Here is a 27742-nt window from a genome sequence, read left to right on the forward strand (position 1 = left end):
TGAACTCAGCGTCTGTATGCTAATTGGTTTTGTTTTTCTAGGCCTCAATAATGTTGACGCGTTGTCAGTAGACATATTTGCAGCTGTATACAGGCAGAATTCTTAAGTGTGCGCAGGGGATCAACTTAGGAAGCCGGCCTCTCATTAATACGTCTGTTGCTGTTCGATATCTACTTCCCGGAATGGCCTACCGATGAGGTCCGGTTAAGTTCTAAATTTAGTTGCGAGTTCTATTTAGATTTACTTGCGCAATTCCAAACGAAGCGCGCTCCTTCGTGTTGCCGAAAACGAACGCATTGCTGCATTTTATTTTATTTCGTCTTCCTTTTATGATGGCGCATACCCACTGTGAGGGATTGCAGTTCTCTCTTCTTTTTTTCTTTGTGTTTTTATTTTCATGCATAATAGAATTATACAGTAAGTAATGAAACGTACGCCATGCGTAGGATGCAGCCACACAGGAACAATGCCATAACGTAGGATGCAACAAAGCGTATGCCATGCTAATCCCTACTTTCCTTACTATTATTATTATTACACTAGAGTCTTCTCATCATATATTGCGCAAACAAGGTTATTATTTCTTTTACCTTAGACCGTCAATTCATCTGGTCTCTTAGCTAAATTACACATACTTTTTTATTCGAAGTTATATCTATTCCTGTTCTTTATATTTAAATGAGTGAACTGAGCATACAACTACCCAATTTCTGACCCATCACTCATTGTGGGTGCGTGCATACTAAAGGGGCGTCATCATCAGCTACTGCGCGGCACAAAATTTTCACCATGATGTGGTAGCCTTGGAACGATCTAAGCTTCTGTGTAGCCCAAAAATTGGCCTCGACGTGTAGGGCGTTACCAACCACGGAGGCGTGAATGCGCATATTTGGAAAGAAATTAGAGGTAAGCACTCGCCTCGCCTTTGGCTGATGTAAACACGGCGTGATGACCACTTCGCATGCATGGCAAATATTTATTCGCAGAATAGATGACAGTGTTGTTTCAGTCCGCGGACAGGCACAACGTTGGTCAGCTGCATAGAATTGTATCGTAAGCAGTTAGCCTACTTAAATTAGTAGGAGGACACAGCGCGGGAACCGATGGAGACAAAGGAGGCGCCAAAGTACACAAACGCAGCGCTTACTTTCAACAAAAAAATTTGTTGCCGCGGCGGGGGGGGGGGGGGGGGGGGATAACCTTTTATTATAGAACCAGCACTTTATGATCGCCTGGCCTAAGCATCCCATCATAAAGTGCTCATAATTTTGCCGGCGCACAGCTAGTTTTCTAGTAAGCACTGGGACAAAGAAACGAGGAGATCGCACATGCGCGCACAGCCTGATCGAAACGCTATCGCACCCTGGCACTTGAATATAGGGAGGTCAGCTCTTTTTACACAAGGCTAACGATCGACAACTGACGCAGTTTGTTTCCGCGCATTAAACGGCGGAAGCATCGGTAATTTTTCTACCAAGGCTTGATTTGTTTCTAGATATAATCTTGCATTTTTAGAAGACAGGATTACGCCCAGAGTGGCAATAGTGCACGCCTAGATGACCTTGAATTGTGGTGCTGACATTGTTGTCGTGTTCCCTAAGCCGATCGGTAATGCATTTCTAGTTAGCCCGATGTAGACTTTACCACGTGAGATAGGTATGTGATATACGACACACTGGGCACATTGTGCGTAACACTGCCTGTGATTAGTTTTGCACTGAGCCTTCTCTTAGAAAAGACCGCAAGTTTGCTTACTCAGTGACACCAGTTTTCTAGGCACGGAAAAAAAGAACATCAACGTTTGCACGCCTACCATCTTAAGGTAGCGTGAAATTCCATGAAAATATGGAATACCTGCCTTAGCGTTATCCAGGCTTGGCCCTTCTGTAAACTGTGTCCGTGTGCGACCAGCCCTTTTTACTTTCTTAAGTATGCCTTCCGGGACATCAACCTGCAAACATAAGGCATATTAAGCTGCACTGAAGCGGTATACCTGCGACTGAAACCTTTCTTGCGCCTTGTGTACACAGGACTTCTTCAAGGCATTTGTAAGGCAAGAGAATACAACACATCTCTTCACGAGTTTAGATTGTGCAGACCCGAATGGAAGTAATGGCTTGTTCGCCCTTGGTTCAAAAATCCAGCACACGTGTTGTCTCAAAAACTGAACGCGCAGGTCTAAAAACCGAATGGGATATTCTTCAGAAAGCCAATGCGTGACGGTTGGTGGACTTGAAACACTTTCAAAAACAATAAGCACATTTTTCCCTGCTACAGTAAAATCACCGTTATCTGGCACGTGAGGAAGAATTAAAAAATCGTCAACGTATCTAAGCATACAAACAAAGTTTAAACCACGCGACTGGATGTTAAGATTCCTATCGCACATGGCTAAGGATAAGTCACTGAGTACAGGCGCTATCGAAGAACCAATACAGATGTCCTCCTTCTACGGTAAAGTTCCTTTGACCAAAATAGCATAATTAGACGTGCAGATAGATACACATGCAACAATTCCAAAAAGCCACCGGCAGGGATACTTGCTTCATCGTGAAAGACAACAACGCCATGTCTGTCTTATTTTCTCTACTGTGCAACACAAAAGCCCATTGCGTGGCGGAGCATAAAATATGTCCTTTATACCAAATCAAAAGGCCTTTGCACAAAAATGCATGTGGTTAGTCACGTAACGTACAACATCGTCCGACCCACGCACCATGGCAGAATGGCCGCGCCCGCCAGCCCCGGCGACTGTATCTTGAAAGCCACCTGCGACGGGAACAGAGTCCGCCATGCTTTGTGTTTTCGTGGCTTACTTCGTGTTGACGCTAGATGCAGCGCAAAGGTCAATTCGCTAGCCGCTGCTGCTACGTTTCCTCGCTACAGTGTTTTGATAGCGAGATTGTGCGGTCATCGATTGAGATGTGTTCATTAAAAAAAATTAAATTATGGGGTTTTAAGTGCCAAAACTACTTTATGATTATGAGGCACGCTGTAGGAGAGGACTCCGGATATTTTGACCACCCGGGGCTCTTTAACGTGCACCTAAACCTAAGTAGACGGGTGTTTTCGCATTTGGCCCCCATCGAAATTCGGCCGCCGTGGCCGGCATTCGATTCCGCGACCCCGTGCTCAGCAGCCCAACGCCATAGCCACTGAGCAACCACGGCGGGTAAGAGATGTGTTCATGTTGGCTTGTCCGCGCGTGACACCATGCTTGTTAATTTAGTTAGTCTGCCTGCGTGTACAGTTTTATACGCCCGATAAAACTACTATCCTTACTTCCGATAGATATCCATTAATTTGCTATCGCTATCGATGCTTCGCCTTTCGGGCGAAAGTACGGCTTCTTCTTTTTTTAAATAGGAAACCAATATTGCCCAAGAGGAAAACACCCAGTATAATAAATCGTGCACATCCTCTTTTAAACAAAATAAGTATGCTCAGAAGGCTACACTGAACGGTAATATTTTATTGCGTAGGAATTGCACAACTAGAAAACTCAAGCGTTGGTCCTTAAACACGCATTGTCCACCATAAGCTCGTCGTCCATCATTCTGAATCTCTCTCTATACAATTTACTCGTCTTGTACTGTGGGAAAGGCAGCGTGAGCAATTCCTTAGCGGGGATTTAGTGAACCAATTCCTTATCGTGGGCTTCGAAGTAAAAAAAGGCAATGGTGGTTAACGGACGAACCACAGACGGCATAGGCGTGGCTTGTGTGGCGCATAGATTGGCAAAATAAGTGACACAACTAGCTCACAGAAACTCACAAATCGTGTGAGTCAGCTACACGCTCACTCGCACGTTCTACTAACATTCTGTCATCGCTGTTAACTCACTCTCCTATATAGTCGCACCCACATTTACTCGCAAACACTAAGCCACGTTCACACTTGCTTTCGTTCACGCTTACAGCAAACACCCACAAATACTCAAGCGTGCATCCACTCGCAATCACCAACGCTTATATCGGTGTCAGACGGTCACTTTCAATTGTGACCGGGCCCGATTCGGAATGAGCACAATCGGGATCGAGTGCTGCTACACGGTCGCTTTAGTTCACAACTTAGCTCGATCCAGATTCAGACAATCTTCATCCGTGCCATCCGCCCATCGCGATCGAGCCTCTAGATCGCGATCGTAGGCTAACGACCCCGTACTTCTGAGACTCGTAGACTGTCAGCACACGATAAGAGCATTACCCACAATGACAAATTTAAGAATATTTTTTTTAAATATATTCACTTTACATCAAACATTTTTACAGCATATTAGAGATTACATAGCTTTTTGGATCCACAAATGACACCTGATGCGCTTGAACTCGCCAAACTTGATCCGACTCTTTGGACCGTGTAGCGGTATTCATTATCGCGATCAAGAAAAGCGATACTGATCGCGTTGGATTACCATCGGAAGTTGACGTGTGACACCGGCATCTCTCGCATCGTACTCATCCCCACTGCAACTCGCTGTCACCGTCTTTCATTTGTACTCGAGTAGGGCTGCAATTCGTTGCTATCGGTTATATTCACGCCCACCGGCATTGGTTCTTCTTAAAATCCCATCCGCTCCCTCAACGGAGCTCATACTGATTGCTGTGCGGGGCAGCGCACAACGCTGAACAAAAACGAGAAGATGGATACTAGGCAAACGGTGCCCTCGCCAATAATAATTATTCTGAAAAACAGAGCGTTGAATAAGTCTGCAAGCGCGAGACTACGTGAGGGGAAAAGCTACTTCCTATCACTGAAGAAAAAAAAATCTAACAGACAGAAACATGGTCTTCTTTTTCAGTTCAAGTTATGCGTCAAAGTTTATGCAAGGCCTTTCCGAAAAGATAATTCAGAAAAGAAAGCATGACTGTCTTTGTGCAGCATGACTGTCCTTAAGTAGCATGACTGCCTGTGTTAGCGTCTTCCATTTTATTCCAATAGCAATTATGTGGACACTCCAGGCGCATTTCTGCCTGCGCCGTCGGCGTCGCCGTGAGGTTCCGCATGAGTGAAAGCGTGTGAAGTTGAGCCGGCGAACGCGGTTCCATCTCGCGTGTGCGAGCGAGGAGCGCGGCTCGGATACCTGCCCTCGCCTGTCGCGCGCGAGGCAGTGGTTTCAGGCGAGGCAGGAGGGGCGTTCTTCTCCAGCGGCTGCTAGGGTGCCTCGTTGTCGTTCTCGCCAGCCGCTCCGTACAAAGTGGAGACAACCGCGGCGTCTACAACGGCGTTGGCCACGCGAATCGTAGCCGCCGTGGTAGACGCCTTTGGCGGACGCCGTAGGGACGCGTTGCCGGCGCTCGTGTGTATTGAAAGCGATCTGCGACGTGGCCAAGTTCGCGCCAGCACGGGCCTCATCTTCAAAGCGATCTGCGATGCTTACAGAGTGCGCGTAGTGCCGGTAACTTCTCACGCGCTGTGCTTTTGACGTTTCGTTCGCGGTAAAGCGAGAGATGCATGAAGCTCAATTCACTTGCAGCTGCCGCGATTCCTCACTCCAAAATATTGACAGCGAGTTTGCACGCGCATCGAGCATGATGTGTTCATGTTCACCTGTGCGCGCGTGACACTGTGCTGGTTGATTTAGTTGAAACACGTTGAGGGGCTAGTTGGTTTGAATCCATGATGGAATGTGTAAGCGCGACTGAACAAGGATGTATAAAAAAGCAGACACACAATGACAGCGCTGTCTCTGTGTGTCTGTTGCTTTCTACGTCCTCATTGGGTCACGCTTACGCATTCTATCATTTAATTAGTTTATTAAGTTAGCAAGCGAGTGTTTACAAGTTTATACGGCCGATAAAACTATTATCCTTACTTCGTGCAGCTACCTAGTAATTTGATGTTTTCTTTCTTTGTAGCTGTTGCGGGATCTCCAGAAAAAGCCTGAAGATATGCAGGTGATTGCGAAAATGTCTGTTGTACTTTTGCTGTGTCTAATGCCTTGTTCACCGTCGCAAGAAGGTCCGCCTGTGGGATCTACATTGTCAAGGTCAGTAACCTGGCTCGACTTTTGCGGGCGATACACAGAGATATGTTCAAACATGGGTAAAAAAAAAGAAAGTTATCTCAGAAAGAATCTCAGGATGACTGTAGGCGCAAATGCGAACAGCATTGAAGCAATGTGGCGAGATACCCTATAACCACCACCGAAAGACGTCATGCATGACGAGTGTGATTTGGCCTGACTCCTCTCTCGCGATTCCCGCTGAACACCTTGCGCCATCTAGTGGCGCTACCGCTTGAAGAAGCACAAGTGAACGTGATTAAGCAGGGGAGCGTTCTAAAAAAAAAAAAATTAAAGTTTATCAAAATTCTGTTTGCGACCAGTGTTCCAATGCGTTTTCTTTTTTTTTTTGGGGGGGGGGGATGACATCTTCGTGTATTATTGTAGAGCGTGTAGATGAGGACGCAAGAAGGCACATTAAAGATGTGTCTGTGTGTTTCATGTGACTTCTTGCTTCCTCATTTTCATGCGCTACAATGTTACTCTAAGAGCGTTAGCGAGCTCTTCCTTTAGCTAGTAATCAAGCACATCTTCGCAATTGCTCACTTGCGAGAGAAATTGAAGAACAAGAATTTTATTTATTCACTCACGAAAACAAAAGCACAGTAACAAGATATACAGAAGGGGGTCCCAAAGCTCAAGGCTGTAAGGGGACCTCCTGTTATAATAAGAAAGAACAAAACAAATTAGGTTAAAGCAAATGTAGCAAAGTTGTAAAGTTGTCTTCAAATAGTTACACATGACAGCAAAAGAACTGAAATATTATATAATAGTACACAGAATTGCGTTTTGAACAAATAAAAAGTAACAAAACAATTCACGCTAAAGCAAATACAGCGAAGAGGTAGAATTGTTAACATGTATTAATGCAAGAAAACAAGTAAACTGAAAACATGGCACAATGCTATACAGAATTACATATTGTACTGAATTAAACACAAAACAAATCAGGGGTAGTTAAATGTAGCCAAGAGGCAGAGGTTTAACAAGTACTGACAGAAGGAAACAAGTGGACTGAGACATGCTGAAATGTTAAAGAAATATAATGGTTTACACATAATGAAGCAAACAGAACATGTTAAATTACATCACAGCATTCACAAATTAAGTAAATATGACAATAAATGCTTTTTAAAGCTGCCTATACTAGGAGACAGCTTTATGTCCGTTGGAATACAGTTCCAGAAGGACATCGCTGTGAACGCAAAAATTAATTCACCAAAATTAGTTCTGATTTTAGGTGATAAGAAGTTGTTAGCTAATGCAAATCGAGTTTTATTATGATTAGCAAGTTGTTCACTGTTAAAGATTACTTGGAGAATGTTTGAAATTGTTTAGTTGTTGTGCGCCATTACCTCACGCTTATTTGTATTTTCTCAGATCGCAGAAGACCGATTACAGCGGCCAGTTCCTGACGCCTTTGATCGAGAGGAAAGCCGTTAAATCCGCCAGGGATGCCAGCTTCGTGAAAATGTTCAAGATGAGAGCGAACGCCACGGCATACTCCGGCTTCATCACCATCAACAAGGAACAGCAGGCGAATCTGTACTTCATTTATATGCAAGCTCAGGTAAGGAAGGCCTCGGAGGGCCTAGTTAGGAAACGGTATTGTCGCGTGGTGGTCACGAGAGTTGGCCGGCAGGAAAGAAGGCCGACAACCTACCCAGACGGAAACGCTTTATCGACTAAAGTCACGCCCTTTCAATGAAGATATACTGTTTCAATGCCATGTGTATTTCGCGGGCTTTCTATTAGGCATGGAAAATACATATGTAGCGCGTATGGAGCAACATATAGCTGGATCTGGATTTTCGTAGGATAGCCTACACTTTATCAAATACAATTTTGTTCAGAATATCATATTCCAGTAATTGAATAAATAATAGTAACTAATTATGTAATTAAGCCAAATGCAAGAAGAGATCGTCTGACTTGCTCAAAGCGACGGCAGACAAGATTACCTTGGGTATGTCCATCTACGTGGCACTTGCATATTATTAAATTTTGGCGCCAAAGTGCGTAGGACAGCCTGTATGAGAGTGAAACTGTTAAGAGACAGGAAGACAGCAGCGTGGATAAGAAAGGAAAGAAGGGTAGCCGTTGTTCTATTTCACATTATGAAGAATAAATGGAGCGGGACTAGCCATATAATGCGTACGGTGAGCTAAAGTGATCTATTAGAGTCATGAAATCAGCAGCAAGAGAAAAGACAAGCGCGTGCAGTGATGGACGGAAGATAAATATCTTGTGTGATGAACGTTTGAGTGCATAGGATATAGCCAGCTGGACCAAGACAGGGGTAACTGAAGATGACCAGTACAGGCCTTCCCCCTGCAGTGAACATAAATATGATATTGATGGTGATGGTGATGATGTTACAACTCGGCAGGCAGCGATAGGTACAAGCGCGGTTAGCAGCTGTTGATTACAATTGCACTGTTATCAGGCTCTTCCCGCTATATAGCGGGTCTCATCGTACGTTTTAGCTAACTTGGGGGTAACCGCGAAATCACGATCACGTGCTACAGCTTAGTCGGCACATTATGTGAGAACGGGCCCGTCTTTCTATATGCGGGAGCAACATTCGGGAACAGTCTCGTAGCAGGAGCGGGTCTCGCGGGTTGTTATAGTGCTGACGACGGCAGCCATGATGAGTCGCATATGACGTATGTTGCAATACAAGCGAATAATAACTTCGCTTTTGATTTATCTTTTTAGTGTGCTAAATTGCCGAAAAAGCAATTCAACCAATTTTGAATTCGCGGTGTAGCTACTCAGGTCTAAACCTTCTTTACTTATTCTGGTTGTCGTCAGCGCTGACATGCTTTGCGAGATTTCAGGAGGAATGACTAATAGAAACAGAGTACCTAAGGTGGGTTTGAGTTCTTGAAAAGGGGGCACGGGTATCGCCGAATAATTGCTAGAAAGTACTCTTTCGTAAGTTCTACGTAACACTCGTAGGGAAACGTCTACTTCTTTTTCTTGTAATGTGCTCAGACATACCATGGCTGATGCGAAAGCCCACTTAGTGTTTGTTTAGATCGTTACAAGACATAGCAGCTGTCAGCTGGCTTTTAAGTCGGCGTGTCTCGTCAGGAGTGTAGTACTTAAACAGAAAGTCCCGGTGAACTCTTATAATAGTGCTGCATTGGGATTGCGTTAAAACAGTAACTGCTTTTACGCTGCTCTGAAACTGGACTTGAGCAAGTTTGAGTTTTAAGATCACTGCTCCATTAACTTATCAGAATTTTATATTACATTGAAGCATTCGCCTCAATTTACTTAGTGGGCGTACAAGCGTTGTTACACATACAAATTATGAAGTTCCTATTTCGTAGGCCAGTTAGCAAGATTTGGGCTCTTCTCTTCCTGATTAAAGTTATCTTTCGAACTCTTTGTGCCACTGCTATGTGCCCTGCAATATGAAACGAAAACCACAAAATACGTAGTGCTGTCATGGCTTTTATAATGTTGAAACCGCAGAAAACATCACGAAACATGGCAACCATACAAGATAAGAAAATGCAAGGAAAATGAAAAGATGCTATAAAAGAACCTTTGTACTTCCTTTACAAGAGCATCACAACGAAGATCTTTGTGAATACTGTCGTCGAAGCCAAATGCTGCACAGTTATACCAGAGGACGGGAGACTTGTCCTCAGAAAGTGATCATCAAAGATAACAGACCGATAATATGAACCTGTGGCAAGGATTCTCCTTATTTACACTGAGTGTCAATTTCCAGTTGCTGTGTTGCTTTTGTCGAAACTAATTTCACAGTGTCTTATGAGGGACGCCATAGTGGCGAACTTCCGGTTAGTTTGCGCCACCCGCGGTTCTTTAAGGTGCACCAAAATCCTAGCACAAGACTGCTTTTTGTATTCAGTCTCTGTCGAAAAGGGGCCGCCGTGGCTGAAAATCCAACCAGCGGCATCATACACTCAACAGCAAAGCGTCATAGCCACTGTGTCACCATGGCATGCTGTGACGTTTTGTCCTGGCTTATTGTGTGCTTAGCTGTTTTCGCAAATATCAACTATTTTTGTCCCAAGTGAATGTAAGTGTAGCGCTGACCACAATAGCAATGAGATTTAATGGGCGGTTCGCCTCTTATAAGAAAGCCTTGTTGAAAATCATGCAAACAAACACAGCATGTTCGTGTACGCTTAAGTACGTTATAGGGCCCGTTGTAATCGTTTTTTTTTTTAATTCAAATTCGGGGAGAAAAATTTGGTGTAATATTAGAGAGAAAACCAGGGGATAAATTTGGGGTTTTATTGTGCGGCTGCCTGAAGTGCGGGGATTTTGCTGGTAACTTTACTCATTAACACAAAAAATAGTACCTCTTTAGAGGCAAACGTTCTATTAAACGAATGAAATCACTCACAGGAACATGTAATAGCAATAAAATCTGCTCGCACATTATGTGACGGTGTCGTCTCTACGAATGCCGGTATTCATAAATCATGAATAAATTTAAAGGAAACCACAACAACAAAAACAACATAGGGGCAAGTTCAGCGATGACTTCTTCACTTTGTTTTAGAGTGCACTTTTTTTAACACAGGCAAAGCAGAAAAACAAGCGCACACGGGCAAGCGTCGCAGCATGGTGTGATGCTTTTCCTTATACTAAAAGGCTATTGTGAACTTATATTATTTTATGCATTGGGGGCTTTTCTGCGTTCATCGTAGGTCGGTCGCGTCTTTCATACTTGCTTGTTGTCGTCATTCGTTACTGGTTAATTCCCAATATATTCTCTTGCAACAAAATTAATGGAATACCAAATAGTCTGATCAGCCACCCTGCTTCGAATGAAACGTGGTTCGGTAACTTAGAAGGTTCTGGGTGCGAGCTAGTTAGTACGGATCATTCACTTTAAACGGCACCAAGAAAGACACGGACATCACTAGACAGCACTGGGCATGGGCTCTTCCTTGTCCGTGGGTTTTTTGGTGCTGTTTAAAGTTAATGTAATTCGGTAAACATCTTCACAACGCTACCGTTCGCAATCGACAGCAACGTCAGCGCTGCAGTAATCCGCTTCCCAGTACACCGCCGCATTTACATGATTGTTGTGCACCATGTAAACCCGGCCACTAAAAATGTTACAACGTTGGTTTAGTTTACTCAAGGCCGGAGCTGCTAAATATATATGTTTAAGCACCCCGATTTTCGTATGAGTGTTAATTGAAGATAGGGCCTAATATCACATTGATATATTAGTGCGACTATTATTATTATGACATATATTTACAATTTGCTCACAAAAGGTGGGCTGCATTTGCAAGTTTTGTGACACCTGCATTTTTAATTATACTTTACGAAACGGCAAGCTTCGGGGAGAAACCGAATTTATTCAGATTTCCGTAAATTTTGTTCGAGGTGCTAAGATCTGAGATTATCGAGTTTGACCCAAAAACGACGGACGCTCAACTGTATATGGAACGCAAGCATTCAGCTGCGTTACGGCAAGTGTCCCATAATTGCTGTTGAATGGGTGCGTCACGGCGCGGAGGGGCAGAGATTCGATCTGCCGAATCTGAACGAATCCGAACGTGTCAGACATTCCGCAGCATCAAATACATTTCACTAGTCTTTTGGCCTGTGCTTCCCTTCACGTCTTTAGGCGACGTGTATCTTTGTCGGCCAGTCAGGTTGCCACCAACCTGAAAAAGAAGAGCGACTTACGGGGATTTTACGTGCCAAAAGCACGATCCGATCAAGGGATACGTCGTGTAGTGAGGGACTCCGGATTGATTTTGACCACTTTGAATTATTCGAGGCGCGCCTAAATCTCAGTGCACGAGTTTTCTTGCCTTCCGCCTCCACTGAAATACGGCCGCCGCGGTCAGAATCGAACCCGTGTCCTCGAGCAGCACGACGCCATAGCCACTCAGCATTGCGGGTCACCGTCAAACTTTGGACCTGAACGTCACGTAATTTGTGTGCAACTTCTCTCTTTGGCGTTCGTCCTCTTCAGCTCAATCCGGAGCGAGCGCCGCTCATGATATACCTGCAAGGAGGTCCCGGCAAGTCGGGTACATTCGGCCAGTTCCTGGAGGTTGGGCCTCTGGGCGTCAACTCGGAGGGGATCCTCTACCGGAGACCGCACACCGTCCAGAGGATGTTCAACGTCATCTTCCTAGACCAGCCGGTAGGGTCGGGCTTCAGCTTCAGCAAGTCCCCGATGGGCTACGCGCGCAGCATCGACGACTGCGTGGCGGGCTTGCGAGAGTTCCTCAGGCAGTTCCTGCTGTTGTTCCCGGAGAACAGGAACCGCGAGCTCTACGTCGCCGGCGAGAGTTACGGAAGTGAGTTGAGAACGTTGGCGCGAAGGACACGTCGATTCTTTCGACATGAGGGCCAGAACCAAAATTTATTCGCGAGAGGATTAGGAACACGATGTACGACAAAGTCGACAGCGTGACGAAATATTGCGCGGTCTGGAAGATTTAGGAACGTAACTGACGCCGGCCACGACAAAAAACAGTTGACCTGTCAGGCCCCACGCTGATCCTTGTTCAAAGTGAATCTGAAAGCATTTACAGGGAATTCACATTCATCGTAAACTTTGATTTATCGCTTGATTAATACATATAGCTACCGCAGTCACCCAGTGGCAGTGGGTTTCCCTGCTAAGCGCGATGCCAGAGGTTCGATGTAAGCTTCAACAACCGCAATAACACTCGTGTACCGTGCACAGGAACAAAAAAAACAAAAAACGCAGGTCGTCAAAATATTTCGGAGTCCCAGACTAAAGTATGTACCATAACCCACTGTGCCATTCCAGTCAGTTAATAATTAAAAATAAGATTTCATTCGCATTCATTATTCACGTTGACAAAGCTATTGCGAACAACGCTTCCGTGTCGGCGCCGAAATCTCTACTCCCTGATAATTTCTTCACATTGGTCGTCGTCTGTGTCGCTTTCTGAGTGGTGTGTGGTGGCTAGCAAGAAGGCGATCCACTTTTATTGCGGGTGATGATGTTTCGGCGGCAGACTGTTGCCTGCGGAACTGGTAGCGGGTTGCCGTCCGGGCTAGTCGTTTCACCGTTCAATGACTCAGCGTTTTCTCCATCGTCATTTTCGACAGTGGAGCAAGTGGTGTAGATGACAGCGCTCTCTCTACACCACGACAAGAAAAATAATTTCTTGCAATAGAACTGTGTATAGGCCTAGCTGGTGCTTGATAAAACACATGTTTTTTTGCCGCAAGTTAAATGACACACAAAAGGAAGAAACATAGAAGACAACACGGGTCACCCGCGTTGTCTTCTATGTGTTTTTCTTGTGTGGGGGTTTTACCTTGCGGCAGAAAAACACTTTTTTAAAAATAATTTCAAAATAAGGCATTGCGCTGGTGCTGGTTTTAAATAGTGCAAGGTAATAAAAGTGTTGCATGGCGTACTGCACTGACGGTTGCCTTGTAGAGGAAAGATCACCGCTCCCGGTGCCTAACAAAATAATTGACGGGGCCGATTTCTCCTTGAACCACAGCAAAGTCGTAGCAATTTCAGTCACTAGTGCCTCAGGAAGTGCTCAGTATGCTAGCGGGTCGGCTTTGATTGATTAGTGGGGTTTAGTTGGCGAATCAACGGCAAGTATAGCACTCCTTTCCATAATGTATCGATTTAAAGCTAAATGTGTGTATCTCGCATAAGAACTTATACCGGCTCTTGTTTTCAAAGAAAATACTTATAACAAACACAGAAACCGAAATGTCGCCCCACAAAGTGTTAAACCGAGGTTCTTGCAGCTCCGTTAACATCTTGACGCACTTAGCTATAGGCCAGTGCCCAAGACGAGGGCTGTAGCGTTTTCCGGACGAGGGTTATGCAATTAGTCCTTCGATTGCATGCACGAAGCGTTTTACCCTTAGAAAAACTTAGTAAAGGAGTTAATACTTCGCGCAAGTGGCAATAAATTTTCCCACACTAATCTGTGAAATGGAAAATGTTAGACGTTTTGCGGAGATTTCTCTTAACAGTCTGATTGGCGGCCATTAGCTAGCGCTTTCCCGAAGCTCTCAGCGGGAAAATAAAGAAAACCCATTGGCTTATAGTAAAGATAAAGGAGCGCAAATGTGGACACTGACGAGACTGAACAATTCCAGCGTCCAAGTCTTGCCCATCTATTTTTTTACGCTCCTTTATCTTACTATATACCATGAACCAACCAGCCCAGCGCCAAGCCTATCGGCTATTTTTTTGTCAGACAACCCTGTGTGGTCAAAGCTTTAATTTTTTATGTATTTTATTGCAATTAGCCCTCTTTGCCTACTTCAGACACCTTGAGTATCTGTCTTGTGTCTTACGCCGACGCAGTGACTCAGGTTGTCTACCAGCTCGCGCCACTAGGTGGGTGCTCGCGGTCGCGATGCCGTCGTGGTCATTCTGGCGTCGTCATTCCAGCTTCGCTATGCGACTCTCGTCATGCCATCGTCGCCATCCCATAATCATCCCTGCAGAATTGTCATTTACTTATCGTCATGCCATCGTCGTCATACCACCCTCATCGTTTCATATACGTTATTGACCTTTCATCTACGTCCCATTGACCTCACACTATCTTTGTCACGCGGTAATCGTTATACCATTGTCAACACTTCAGTATCGCCACCCCATCGTTGTCCTGGCCTCGTCGTCCTACCACCTTCGTCTCTCCCCTAATGTCAATCCTTTCTTTTTTTGTCATTTCATCATCGTCGTGGCGTCGCCGTTATAGAGTTGTCATGCCGTGGCGGTCATGGCCGATCTTGACGAGCGAGAGTCAGCCAAGTGGGCCGATCGCGGAGACAGTGCAGGTCGCATATGGCCGTAGCAATGAAACTCTTGGAATGACACTACATTTCCTAAAGGTGCCTTCAGGAATACGGTGTGTCGCTTTAGTGCTTGATTGTTGGTCTCAATAACGTCGACAGTTATCGTGAGATTGGTTCTGGCTCAAGTTACTTTTCTTCTGAGAAAAGCTTTCTTTTTTGTTAATCGATCAACCTTGAAGCACAGGTACACACACTGCCTTTGGTAAACAGAACACGTGGGCACGTGACTTCTGATCCTCGGCAGTCGCTTATGGTGCCGTCGCTCAGCGGCGGCGAGAAGCTTGACAGCTGCTGGCGGAAACTACGGCTGCCGCGTCCCCTTTTCTTTGTTCGAGGGAGTTTTTTGTTCGTGGCTTGACATTGGTAGTTCTTCCGATTGCCTGCTCATGAATATACCAGGTGTAGGGCCTACACGCTCAACCTTGCTGTCAGGTAAGTACAGGGTAAGTGGAAGTCCAAGTAGACAACTCAGAGTCATGAAAAAAAAAACAGTTACCGAAACAGAGGGGGCAAACTTGATGCAAGGAATGAAAACAAATCAGTCCGTGGAGCTTTACATATGCGGTGCGTTAATGAGGAAAGAAAATTTTTGCTAAGCCGTGAAAAGCTGACAGGGTCTCGATTTTTCAAGCAAGACGACTGAGCAAAGAAATCTCACGGCATTTATCCAGCCAATGCCGTAGAGAACGTCGATCTTTCAGAGGCACTGCGGTTCGAAACTTAAAGAAGCGTTAACAGGACAGCTGTCTACATGAGAAAGAGGCATGAGAGTATTGGTGGAAAATGAGCAGGAGAGATATGGGGCGTGGGATCCTCAGTTGCATGGATAATTTTACACGATATAGCAGACAGGCAAAATACAAGATCGTAATAGATATGGTACAAGATAATTAGCTTACGCATATTAGCCGACGGTCGCCGTTCCGTTTCACAGCGAACACCAGTATAAACCATCATCACCATCATCATCATCATCGTATCATCACTATCACCCTTCCAGCCGCTAGTTGGCAGTGGCAGAAGCGGCCGACGCAGAATGCAGCTCATGCACTCTCGCGTTCCCCCCCTTCATAAATGCGTAGTGCCTCTCTACAGGCACACAAATGCAAACGGCGTATTTCACCCGCTGTCCCTGCTCGTGTTTCGCCTGAACCATAATGCCGCTGCTTTTCTTTCTCCGTTCAGCTCGAGGAGCCGTAGCCCTGGCTCACAGCCTCATGACGAATGCGGATCCCGGCCTACCGCTTAGGGTGTCTGGCGTGATTGCTGGGTCCCCAGTCTTCAACAGCCCCCTAGACCACTTGGACTCTGCCGACACGCTGTACCACTTCGGCATGCTCGACGCCAACGGGCGCGACATGTTCGCACAGGCGATGCACCGCATCCGCCAACTGTGGACCACCAACCACACTGTGGCGCTGCACCTCCTTAGTCACACCATCTTCCGGCTGCACCATTCGGGCAGCCTCTTCACTAACCTCACCGGTTACAGTGACCACGGGGGCCTGCTCGATTGCCGGAGGCCCCGGGAGTTCGTCCACTACTACCGGTACATGCAGAAGCCGCTTTTCAAGAAATCTCTGCACCTGCGCTCCCAGGCTACAGTGGAGAGTAGCCGGCTGCTGGTCATGCTGTACCTTGCCGGCGACTACATCGTGGACCTCCGAGAAAAAGTCGAGTACCTGCTCGACGCTACGAAGATGCTGGTCTTCTGGGGGCAGCTAGACACGGTGTTCCCAGCGGTTAAGCAAGAGAAATACTTGCTGTCGCTCAACTGGACGGGGACAGCGGCACTGAGAAAGGCAGCGAGGAGACCCTGGCATGTGTCCGGGCCCGGGTCAAGACTTGTCGGCTACGCCAGGACGACCAAGGACCTGACATATGTTGTTTTGACTCGCTCTGGACACCAGGTGCTGTTCCACGCGTCCGAAACCGTGTATAATATGATCGAACGCTTTGTGACCGGCGTCAACATTGTCAACTCCAGGAGAAACGTGTTGGGTGTGAATTAGCGCTCTTTAACATTGCCGCAATTTTGTGAGTAATAATGTCATTAAACGCTAGGGGCCCGATCGGTCAATGCGAATAAATCGGAAGCAGGAAGTCGTTCCTTGCGACACTGGTCAGAAATTGTTGATGAGACATTCAAGGTGAGGCTTAATGGTGTTACCACAGGTTGAGATGAAGGATGATGTAAGTGGCGTAGTCCCCGTGAACTAGTATATACATAGGTGATTGGATAAATCGGCAAGCGAAGTTTACGTTTAAGCTGCCTGATTTATTTTAATAAGTATCAATAAAGCGCAACGTAGACTACGAAAGCGAAGCATAAGAATATATAGCACAGACAGACACTGCTTCAAAATTAACTTCATTCCCAAGCCACCATCGCCACTGTCTCTGACGCTCATCGGTTCGTGCGGGCGAATAATACTATGCAGAGATAGCGACAAATATGTCTTCACCTATAGGCCTGTATACTAAGACGCTCGTGTCTAGTGCGTAGGTTGATCTACCATTTCGTATGTTGTAATAAAAAAAAAAACGGCCGTGGCTTAGCTTGGTTAAGCCTGGTGATTGCCAAGCAATAGTGTGTTATTCTCGGATCAGCTGGTAGTAATTGAGTAAATATACTCAGTAATGCCTGAGAGGAGCGGGAGTTAGGCCGCCGTTGGTGGCTACCGCCTCGCCTCGCGACGGCGTGAGATGGGGCCCCGTTTTTGCACAGCTGGTGTGACGTCACATCGACGGTGGCGCCCCTGGTGAGAGGAGCGGGAGTTAGGCCGCCGTTGGTGGCTACCGCCTCGCCTCGCGACGGCGTGAGATGGGGCCCCGTTTTTACACAGCTGGTGTGACGTCACTCTAGGTCACGTGGTGTGACGTCACGCAGCGAGGGCACGCTAAAGGTCAATGGTGCCTACCACCGCCTCGCCACGGAACGGGCTGAAGTGCGACCTAATGTAGTATTGCTTCGCAATAAAGAGAAGCGCACGTAATTGGTCTTTACTTGTTCGAGCTGCATACAGTTATAGAAATAGAGGGAGGAAATAAGGTGGGTCTGGTAACCGAAAACGCGTCTTGTTGGCTACTATACGCTAGGGAAAGCAAACAGCGGCGATATAACGTAAATCTATTCTAAACTTTTCTATTCGAATTCTGCTATCAGCCCTCCGCGATAGGACAAAAAAGTTTTTTTTGGGACCACCCCCATTTCGCATGTCAGTGACGCGACGTCACGAAAAATGCGATAGCTCCCCATCTGATATGACTTGTACACCCTGATTATGTATGATTTGACCGAACAAAAAAATAGCCATGTTTGATTTGACGCATTTCCCCATTAGCCCTTGGCTATTGGTCAAGAGTTTTCGGGCTGCACCTGCTTCACCTGCCTGTCACGCGGCGTCTAAAAACTGCGAAAACTCAACGCGTCAAAGTGACGTGTACGCGTTAAAGATGCATTAATATGACGAACAAAACTGAATTTTCTTCTGAATAGCCGCAGACTGACCCGTTCCGAAAGAAATAAACGATGGCTGCCCCCGATCATTCGGGCACTGGCTATTCGCACAAAGCTTTCTGTGTGGCCGTGTAACGTTTTCGAGCACTTTCGGCACTTTTGCGACTTCGTTCTACCAACGCTTCTTTGCTGAAGATCCGTTTTAGTGTCATTCTTAAGCTTCCGTTGCATGCCGCCGTGATTTTCGACTAGCCACCGCAGGCTAAGTAAGGGAAAGCGGACCAACCGCAGACGCCGGCTCCACCCCTTCATCCGGTTATCAATTTTCAGTGAAGTGGCTCGGCCCCATCGAATCCCTCTGCGCTTGAGCGTGCTCCTCACTTCTTGTCAGCCAATTAGATAAGACAAGCCGCTCATTGTTTACGCAATGTTGTTAGTTTTTCAAGCAAACAAAAGTGACCTCCTATGAACGGGGAGAGCGTCTGATTGGTCTGTTTAGACAACCCTGTTGGTGACCGCCCAATGCTTGCGTCGGCGTTTACGCAAGTTTGACGTCAGGAGATTGGAATAAAAATATATTGGAATAGCTTTACGTTATAGGGCCCCAGGGCAGTACAAAGAGGAGAGAGAGAGTGGGAGGCGGTGAGCGTGTGCCCATGCGCAGACAGCAGCGCAAGGTCGAAAACGCTCGCCCAAGCAAGTCGTTTTCAAAAAGCACAAAAGTGCCTTCACGGCCTTTCGGGCCGATTATCGGCGCTGACGGCCTTTCAGTAACGTCTGCACGGACAGTGGGCCTTCGCGTAATCGCCGCAGTGCATTTATTTATTTATTTATTTGCAGTACCCTGAGAGTAAGTATACATTACAGAGGGGAGAGGCTACATAAAGGAGGTAAAAAAGGATATACAGAAAAGGCACAGTATAAGTAACAATGAAAAATTATGCTAACTCACTAATTTACACATCATAAACAAGAAATAATAGTGGTAGCTCACCATAGAAATCTCACGATAGACTTTGCAATACACAAGTTGGGAATGATAGGTGAATACATGCATAGTTAATTTGCAAATATAGTATTTCTGCAATAACAAGTCACATGATATATTGAACGTAAGTTTCATGATCTACATGTAGTTAACTAAATTTAGCATTTCTAATTGAACAGGATTACCTATACTAAGAATAGATGCTGGCAGAGCGTTCCATTTGTTGCATGTTTTGGGTAAAAATCAATGCGAATATGTTAGTGTGTTAGAGCGAGGCACATGTACCATATGCGTATGATCTCTACGTGAGGAGATGAATGGTGCTGGATTAATCCATGCCGACCGAAGCGCTGTGTTCTCGTAGTAAATCTTATGAAATAAGCATAGGCGTGATTGTTTCCTGCGGGTTAATAGCGACGGTAGGCTCAGTGTAATCTTCATTTGTGTTACGCTTGCCGTACGATGGTAATTGGCTAGTATATAAACCGAGCGGAGCGGTTCTGGACACTTTCAAGGCAGTTAATTGAGATGGCATGATGTGGGTCCCATACTGATGATGTATATTCCAACTATGGGCGAACATATGTCGTGTATAACAAATGCTTGAGTGATAACTGTGCGAGCGAGAAGTTTCCGCGAAGATATCCAAGTGTGCGATTAGCTTTGCTTGTTATAAATTCGATATGGTACTTCCAGGATAAGGTATGGGTTATATGGACGCCCAGATATTTGTAGTTTGTGACGCTCTCTAAAGGAATGTTATGAAGTAAATAGGCAGGACAAGCTTCATTAATACGGGATAGTCGCATCGATTTACGTTTCTTGATGTTTAGCTGCATGTGCCATTTTATATTCCAGTTATGCAGCGTGTTTAAATCGTCCTGAAGAGATGAAATATTAATGTGTAGTAATTTTAGGATATATTACGCAGTCATCTGCAAAAAGACAAATTTTAGACGAAATTTTATCAGGTATATCGTTAACATAGATCATAAACAACAGTGGTCCAAGCACAGACCCTTGTGGAACACAAGATTTGACGGGTGTTAGATTTGAATTAACTTCATTAGCGCTTACAAATTGCTGCGGTGTGTCAGAAAAGCTTTTATCCAATTAAGTAAATTATTATCAATGTCTTCTGCGCTGAGTTTAGATAGCAGTAATCTGTGGTGCGCTTTGTGAAAAGCTTTAGCGAAATCAAGAAAAATACAGTCCGTAAGAAATCCTGCGTCCAAGTTGGCATGCAAGTCATTAGTAAAGCTGGGTATCACAGGAGGATGCTTTACGAAAACCATGTTGGCTAGACGTAAAGAAGTTGTTAGATTCAAGGTGATTGATTACCTGAGAATAAATTACGTGCTCCATTATCTTACAGGGCACTGAAGTCAAACTATTGGGCCTATTGTTATAAGGGTTGTGCGTATCACCAGATTTATGAATTGGAATTATCTTAGCCATTTTCCAATCTAAAGGCAATGTGCCGTTGGACCATCTCAGGCAGTTTTAAATAAAAGGGGGGACTGTGGCACAATAGGTGGTCTATGTTATACATGCAGTCGCGTAAGTTACATGTATACATCGCTCTTTGCAATCCCAATTTGTGCTGAATGAGATCTCGCGAAGGCAGCTAGAATTTTCAAGAAACACTAGGCGCTCCATTGCGCAAACGCAGGTCCTGTCTAACATGTGCGCTACTCTTCTACACTGTAGGCCACGAAATGGTTCTCGATGAGGTCCGGTTTAGCTTTCTATTCTTCTTACGGAACATGTGTAGACTTATACTCCACTCACACGGCACGTGTAATGTCATTCGAAGCGAATGAGATTGCGTCTTAATGTCATTTCTGTTGCTTCTACACGAGCATAGTGAATGACATTCGCAACTAATGGCATTCGCTCATTGGATGAGTTTCCCGAACTCACGCAAGCGCGACTTGTGTAATCTCGACGGCAGGAACTTGGCAAAAGATCTCGGAATCGATAAGCTAAAACGAAATGTAATCAGAGTAAAGGTTGCCGTAATTGCTGTTATCAACTTTTTAACACATTTGTGACGTACAGCGCGATCGCTGAAGTAGTTTGTGCAGCTATATTCTTGTTCCCAGTCTCCGACTGGACGCTAGCACCTCTTGTCGACCATGTTTACAAACGTTCGTCTGCTGTTTTTTTTTCTATTTCTTCATACTGTTTTCAAAGTGGTGCCACGCTAAAGCCTATCCACCAGCCACGGAGACCAACTCTGCTTTGTCAGCGGAGAAGCGAAAAGCACACTGGACCGACGACGAGCGGTGGGCGCTGCTGAAAGTGTGGGAAGACCACCTCACCGATTTGTGCAGGGTGAAGCGCAACCTGAAAGTATACATGTCGATTTCCGAGTGCCTGCGTGTGCAAGGTGCCGATAAACATCGCCATCAATTGCGACTGCCTTTTTTTATATAACGTGTAGACGGGGAACGCAAGATAACAATGTCACTCGGAATGAATGTACGCGGGCTAAAATCTCTGCCTTTTATTAAAGGGTTCTCTCTCTCTCTCTCTCATTTACTGTGAATTACATTACACGTGCCGTGTGACAGAAGTATTGCCTGCGAAGTTTTAAATGAAGCGCGTTGCACCCTGTTACCTAAAGAAACACACAATTAGGCATCTCGTTAAACGGCGCTGTTCAATACCCTGCTCGAGTTTTTTTTTTATTTATACAAAAATGCTGTATTCACTCTTATGAATATTCTGTTGTATGCGCCAATCACCCGCGTATTTTTATTTACGGGAAAGGTCTGGATCAATTAATGAGTAAAGCTAGCGAAATGCTTGCCATGCTCGAGCGTTTGTCGCGTTTCAATGCTTCACAACTTAATGGTACGAAAACAAGTTCTGTTTTTCGATCCGCAACGTAAAAGTAGACTTTGTTCTGATTTTTTTTTAGTTTTCATTCCAATAACATATTAATTGTGCCAGCTTTCAAAGAACTCGGCGTTTTTTTTTACAGAGAAGCTGCTTTGGGATGTGCATGTAACCCACGTTTTTTTTTTATCCATGTCTCTTTTAATTGGTCTTTTATGCCGTAATAATCATAGCCTGCCTATTGAAGTTGTTTCTAAATTTATATACATGTCGCACATGAGATACTGCCAAACTGTCTGAGGCACCGCCAACCATACGTTGCTGGAATAAGTTTGTCTATAAAAAAAGTATTTCTATTCCCGATATACAACTTAGGCCGAGATCATCCCACTGTCCAGCTCTTCCGAATTGCTGATATTCTGAAAATCTTTTATTTTTTATGAATTGCGGCTAGCTTTACCATTTTAGCATAAAGTAAACATTTCTATTTCGACCCATAATTATAAAGCAGAATTAACCAATTAAGGAAGTTTCATAGAACATCTCGAACAAATTACCGTGCCCAAATGTTGATTATTACACTGCTCTTTGTTTTAAATGAAATATAGCGGGATGGTATAGCCGTTGCTTTATGTAGCAGGTCCGAACTTCGCAAAATTTATATATAGCTCGTTTCTATCAGAAAATGTTACTTTTTCATTTGCTGTATCTAGTATTTGACATGGACTATTTCGCTTGGGTTTCTGTGTGTTCTCTTAACTCTTATGTATTAAATTTGCACTCACACTTTCTCTTCTTTTTATGTTTTTAAATGTTTTATCCGGAGTACAGATCCATGCTGCTGTTGACAATGTAATGTTCTGGCTGATAGTGTACATTGCTGAAGTGTGCTTTAATATGAAAACTACTCTGCTACTTAATTGCAGTTGATCGATTGATTCCTAGAATAGCTTCTGTAGGCTAACCTCTTGGTTAATAAACTTTCCCTTAGCAAAGGTCGGCGCTTGGTGCGTTAGTAAAATAAAATTGTCTTTCATACTTATAGATCACTACTGCAGCGAACGTATGGACCAGAATTTCCTTGCAGATATTTTGTACCCTCCAAGCGCATCGCACTGTAACACAAGGTACAATGAAATAAGGAAATCGTCCGCAATTAGAGTGATCCTAAAAATGATTGTCGAGTGATGTATAAGAGGTCTCTACTGTCGCCGGTGTGCAGACATCTACGTACTGCGTCGGTTCAGCTGCATACACGGTGAGATGAACTGTACAAACGCTGTTATAAGCTTCAGGTTTTTGTTCGCAAGACAAGCAGGGCACCTTATAGCGTTTTTTTGTGTGTGTGCGACAGAAATAGCTTCAGATGGTATCAAAGGGAAGCTGGCTTTGCTCGATTATGCAGTGCGTCCAGAATTGCTCGAAGCGCAAATACGGAGTGTGTCTGCGAGTCCGTCGATCTATCGTGGTGCACCGGCTGCTAGTCAGCGTGCGTCACCAAATACAACGTTGCACAAATGGCCTATGGGTTCAACTTCTAAGCTGTGTACATTGTGCGTCCATTGTTAAAGACATGTTTTGTTAGTACACACGGAAACTTTAGCGGAAGTTCATAGTTCTTGTTAGACGATCGAGCCAAAAAGAAAACAATTATACGCGCTCCACTTGTTGTACCCTACCCGACAGATCTAAAGTTTTTGGTGATACATCTTCTTCAAGTCAAGAGGAAGAACTGTCACTCGTAAGAGACTGAAACAGACGCCGGCACATGAGTGCTGGTTTTGGTCTTATTATTTTAAATGTGTAGGTGGCTTCCTCGTTGCAAAAGAGAATAACGCTGGGTTGGCTGAGTGGACAGTACAGACCAGGGAGATTTCGAAATAAACAGGAAGCCTGCGGAAGCCAGTGTCAGTGTCCAATAATACAAGTTCGAGTCAATTAACAATGACGCATCTTCAATTTCTGCGTCCATTGTTATGTACACCACCGGAAAATTGTTATTCACCTAAAATATAGGTTCTCAAGGTTCATTAGCGTAGCTCTGCAGAAACAGCGAAAAAAATATGAAGAACCAGTCCTGGTTCCTATCCATAACGCGTTTCGCATGCTTTGGGAGGTGGTTATTTCTGACACTATGTTGCACAATCTACAATCTACAATATGGCTAGCGCGCCCCTTCGCAGCGTGCCTTATCCATGGCACCACTTCCTCAAATACCAGTTCGGAACCCATGCAGCGACTTCTACAGGAGACGCAGCGTCTCAAAAACAGCGTCTCAAAACGCTAGCTGTCACGGGAGGAGGATGCGAGTACGCTCATGCATCTTACCACCGTGTGGTGCCGCACCAGCGTGTGGTTTTTTACCGTTGTGTTTGACTGCACTATCCTCGCGAGCGGCCTACGAGAGCAATTAGAGTCGTAAGCAAATTGCCGTTAGTTCCAAGCGAAAGCTAAATGCTCCAAAACACGCAGATTTAACCCATGTTGTAAGATAGTTAGGTAATGCTTGTTTGAGTTAGCGAGAAAGCAGCACTAAAATATGACACGTGAGAGAGATTGTGATGAGGAAAAGGCGCTATTTTCTTCAACTCTTTTGGCAGCGCAGCTAAGTGCCTTAAAGGGCAACTGCGCAGTTTTTTTTTACCATATGTGGATATCATCATTTTCAAATGGCATTGCCAGTCCTGTCACCGGTGAGCGAATTCAGTTTGCTTTGAAATTCATGAATAATGTTAAATAACAAATGAAATTGATACCGAAACAGGAATGAGTAGCGAATTTGTGTGAGGGCGCGATGAGTCGATGACGTGAGATCCTACACTACCACAATGTAAACACGCAGAACGCGTGCTAAACACGCAGTACACTTGGCGCTAAACACAAATCCTGACGACACAGGGAGCTTTTACAGATTTTCTGAACTAGACAGGCAATTTCAGTGACGATTTCAGCGATGGTGGCGGTGTAGTCTCTGACGTCACAAACACAAGGTGGCCAGCAAGAACTCGTGAATCGGGAACGGAACCAATCTTTAAAATTAGTTTTCAGGAAAACTAAATGACTTGCAGCCATACTCTTGGCAAAGATAACCAGAGCGCAAAAAGCACGTATATTCAGAATTTTATTAAGATCAGTTGATATCGAAAAATCGCCAGGAGTTGCCCTTTAAGGAAGGGGAGGGGAATCCAAAGGAGCTGAGCGCAGCTCCCAAAATGGTTGCAGAAACACAGCCTTGTAGCCTGTAGCTGTCAGCTGTCTGTTTGGTGAGTAGGAGAGCAGTGTATTATGCTTGCCGCAGGAAGAACGCAATTGAGAGGTGCGTTCACAGAGAAGTACGAAATCTATCTAAATCATAACTAAGGCTTCTGTACCACTTGTGTCCACAGCGGCACAATCCTATTCTGGGAGATTGGCAAAGAATGAACACATACCCAGTGGCACATGGCCGGATTCACAAACCCCGTGACAAAAGTTGTTTATTGGAACACATAGACAGTGGCACTTAGCGCGTGGCTCAAGTTCCTTTTCGCAAACACATGCAGTAGCACGTATGGGCGTCTTGCGCTGAAGTTTGAGGTATAATAGCGGCGCCTGGTGGCGGCGCGCGAAACGTTATCTGGGTAGTACCAGCTTGGGTAGTATTGAACCCTGGCTGTGGCGAAGCACGTTTCTAGTACAAGTTTTGCGTCGATTCGCGCTTTTTTTCTGCCCTGTTGCGAGTGCGAAAAGGCTCGTCACTTCTCAAAGACCAGGCCGGCCACGCTGCGAGCTCGCTGCAGCCTATAGTTTAACGAAAGCGGACTCTCCGTGAGCCGTAATGCTTGAAGCAGAAGTAATCGGCGACGCCGATCCGGAGAGACTTACCTCAGCCTCGAAAAAGCGTCATCATCGTTACTTCTGCCTCGTGGACTGCCATGAACAAGAAGGCCTGAATCCCAACATCAGATTCTACCGTTTTCCTTCAAGGTTTCACGAAGCGGAGCGTCGGGCACGTTGGATAGCTGCAGTTCGTCGCGCTGGGTAAGCGAAACTTCGCGCCATGCTGACTGCTTCGCCGGTCTTAAAGCTTGCTTGATTATCTGCGTTCTAAAATTTGGTATTTTCCACCTACAGTCCTACGGCATATCAATATAGCAGCAGGCATGGCTGGTAATTCACGATTCGAGACCCGACCACAGCGACAATTAACAATTCGACTGGTTCGAAGTGGTGAAGTGACCAGGTGTGTCCAAATGAGCACAAATGGTCGGGCTGATTCGGTGACAAATCACTATCCCACTACGAGCAGCACAGCTTATAGAGTTAAATGTGCTCATCCTTGACCTCAAGCCAGCACGTTGAGGCAGCGCAGCAAGGTAGTATTGATTGCAGCACATCGATGTTAGAGCGCTGTCATTAAAAGCTACATCAAGCGAGCAGCGCGATACGCACATACGTTACTGAGAGCTCATATGCATTGGATCATTTATTTATCAGTTGCTAAAGGGATAGATGGCCGCTACTACAGTGCAGGCATAACTACTTCTCTAGCGGCATGCAGTCAACGAAGATTGCATGAGGCCCGCCGTTTCGCGGCATGTCGAAAGACCGCTGCCGTCGCGGCTTGTACGATCATGCGATCGAGCTGTTCCGTACACATGATGTCTGCTTATCGCTACTGTGAATTCATTTATAGCAAGAATTTCCTCGCGTTTGTGCGCCTGAATCTAGCAGCATGCAATACTTGCCTGAAGTTCAACTTCGTACGCGACTGGCTTCACTTGCTACTGACACCGCGCTAAAACTTCGCCGCTTATTTCTTGAACGGTGTACACGTATTCGATGTTGCATAATTTATTGCCTTTACGCAGCGTGCCACCCCTGAAAAATATCTTCGGCGCCCGATATTCCCTGCAAGCCGTGGTACAACAAAAGCGAAAGTGGCGGGTCCATATTGTAAACGTGCTTTCCGAAGCAGACGACCGAGCTCGGTAGTACCCAGTTCAGGACAGAGGGCGCTTTTTAGCACCATTTTTGCAGCGCCCCCTGGGCAATGCAAGAGCCCCATACCACGTGAGGCAAGCTGTGCCACTGTGACAGAAGAGGTTCATGATTCTTAAATGTAGCTAGACATGCGTTATATATTTCTCTGTACGCGCTCCCGTAATCTCCATTGTTCCCTCGACAAGCCTCATAGATTGTTTTCGTTCGCGTGACACAACTGCGTAGACGGATCACGCTGTTCATCCGTCTGTTTTGGTGCTCGCATTTCGGCAGAGCTACAAGCATAGCATTTAATTATCGTCCTCACTAAAGCTTTGCTTCCCAGACATTCCCACACGAGCACTACATGTGCATATTTTTTTACCACACGAACAAATGAAGCATCGATGTGAAGTGTGCTATGGTAAAAACTAGTAAGAAATATGCGATCACTCTATGGGACCTTTGCACAATTAAGCGAAGAGAAAGGTGCCTAGGAAATATGGGATTCGTTGGCATGAACACGTCAGCTACTACGCGCTATCGAAAGGGCTCCTCGCTTAGGACAACATTAAGAACACTAAGCCTGCTAATAAAGTGCAGTGACGTGCAGTGCTGGTGCCCAACCTCTGAAAATGTACACCATAAAACACACTGT

General features: G+C 45.3%; 1 protein-coding gene and 1 long non-coding RNA gene across 2 annotated transcripts; both read left to right on the forward strand.

Annotated features, from left to right (window-relative positions):
• Window positions 1-748: 748 nt before the first annotated feature.
• On the forward strand, window positions 749-7920 carry LOC129383971 (uncharacterized). Its single transcript, XR_011890151.1, has 3 exons — window positions 749-906; window positions 5859-5989; window positions 7385-7920. It is a non-coding gene; the product is annotated as an uncharacterized lncRNA (long non-coding RNA).
• A 4068-nt stretch (window positions 7921-11988) lies between these two features.
• On the forward strand, window positions 11989-17078 carry LOC129383972 (probable serine carboxypeptidase CPVL). Its single transcript, XM_055069015.1, has 2 exons — window positions 11989-12318; window positions 16016-17078. Exons 1-2 carry the CDS (start codon window positions 12012-12014, stop codon window positions 16840-16842), a joined length of 1134 nt encoding a protein of 377 aa, XP_054924990.1. The 5' UTR covers window positions 11989-12011; the 3' UTR covers window positions 16843-17078.
• The last annotated feature ends 10664 nt before the right edge of the window (window positions 17079-27742 follow it).

Source organism: Dermacentor andersoni, chromosome 9 (genome assembly GCF_023375885.2).
Source record: "Dermacentor andersoni chromosome 9, qqDerAnde1_hic_scaffold, whole genome shotgun sequence".
Lineage (NCBI taxonomy): Eukaryota > Metazoa > Arthropoda > Arachnida > Ixodida > Ixodidae > Dermacentor > Dermacentor andersoni.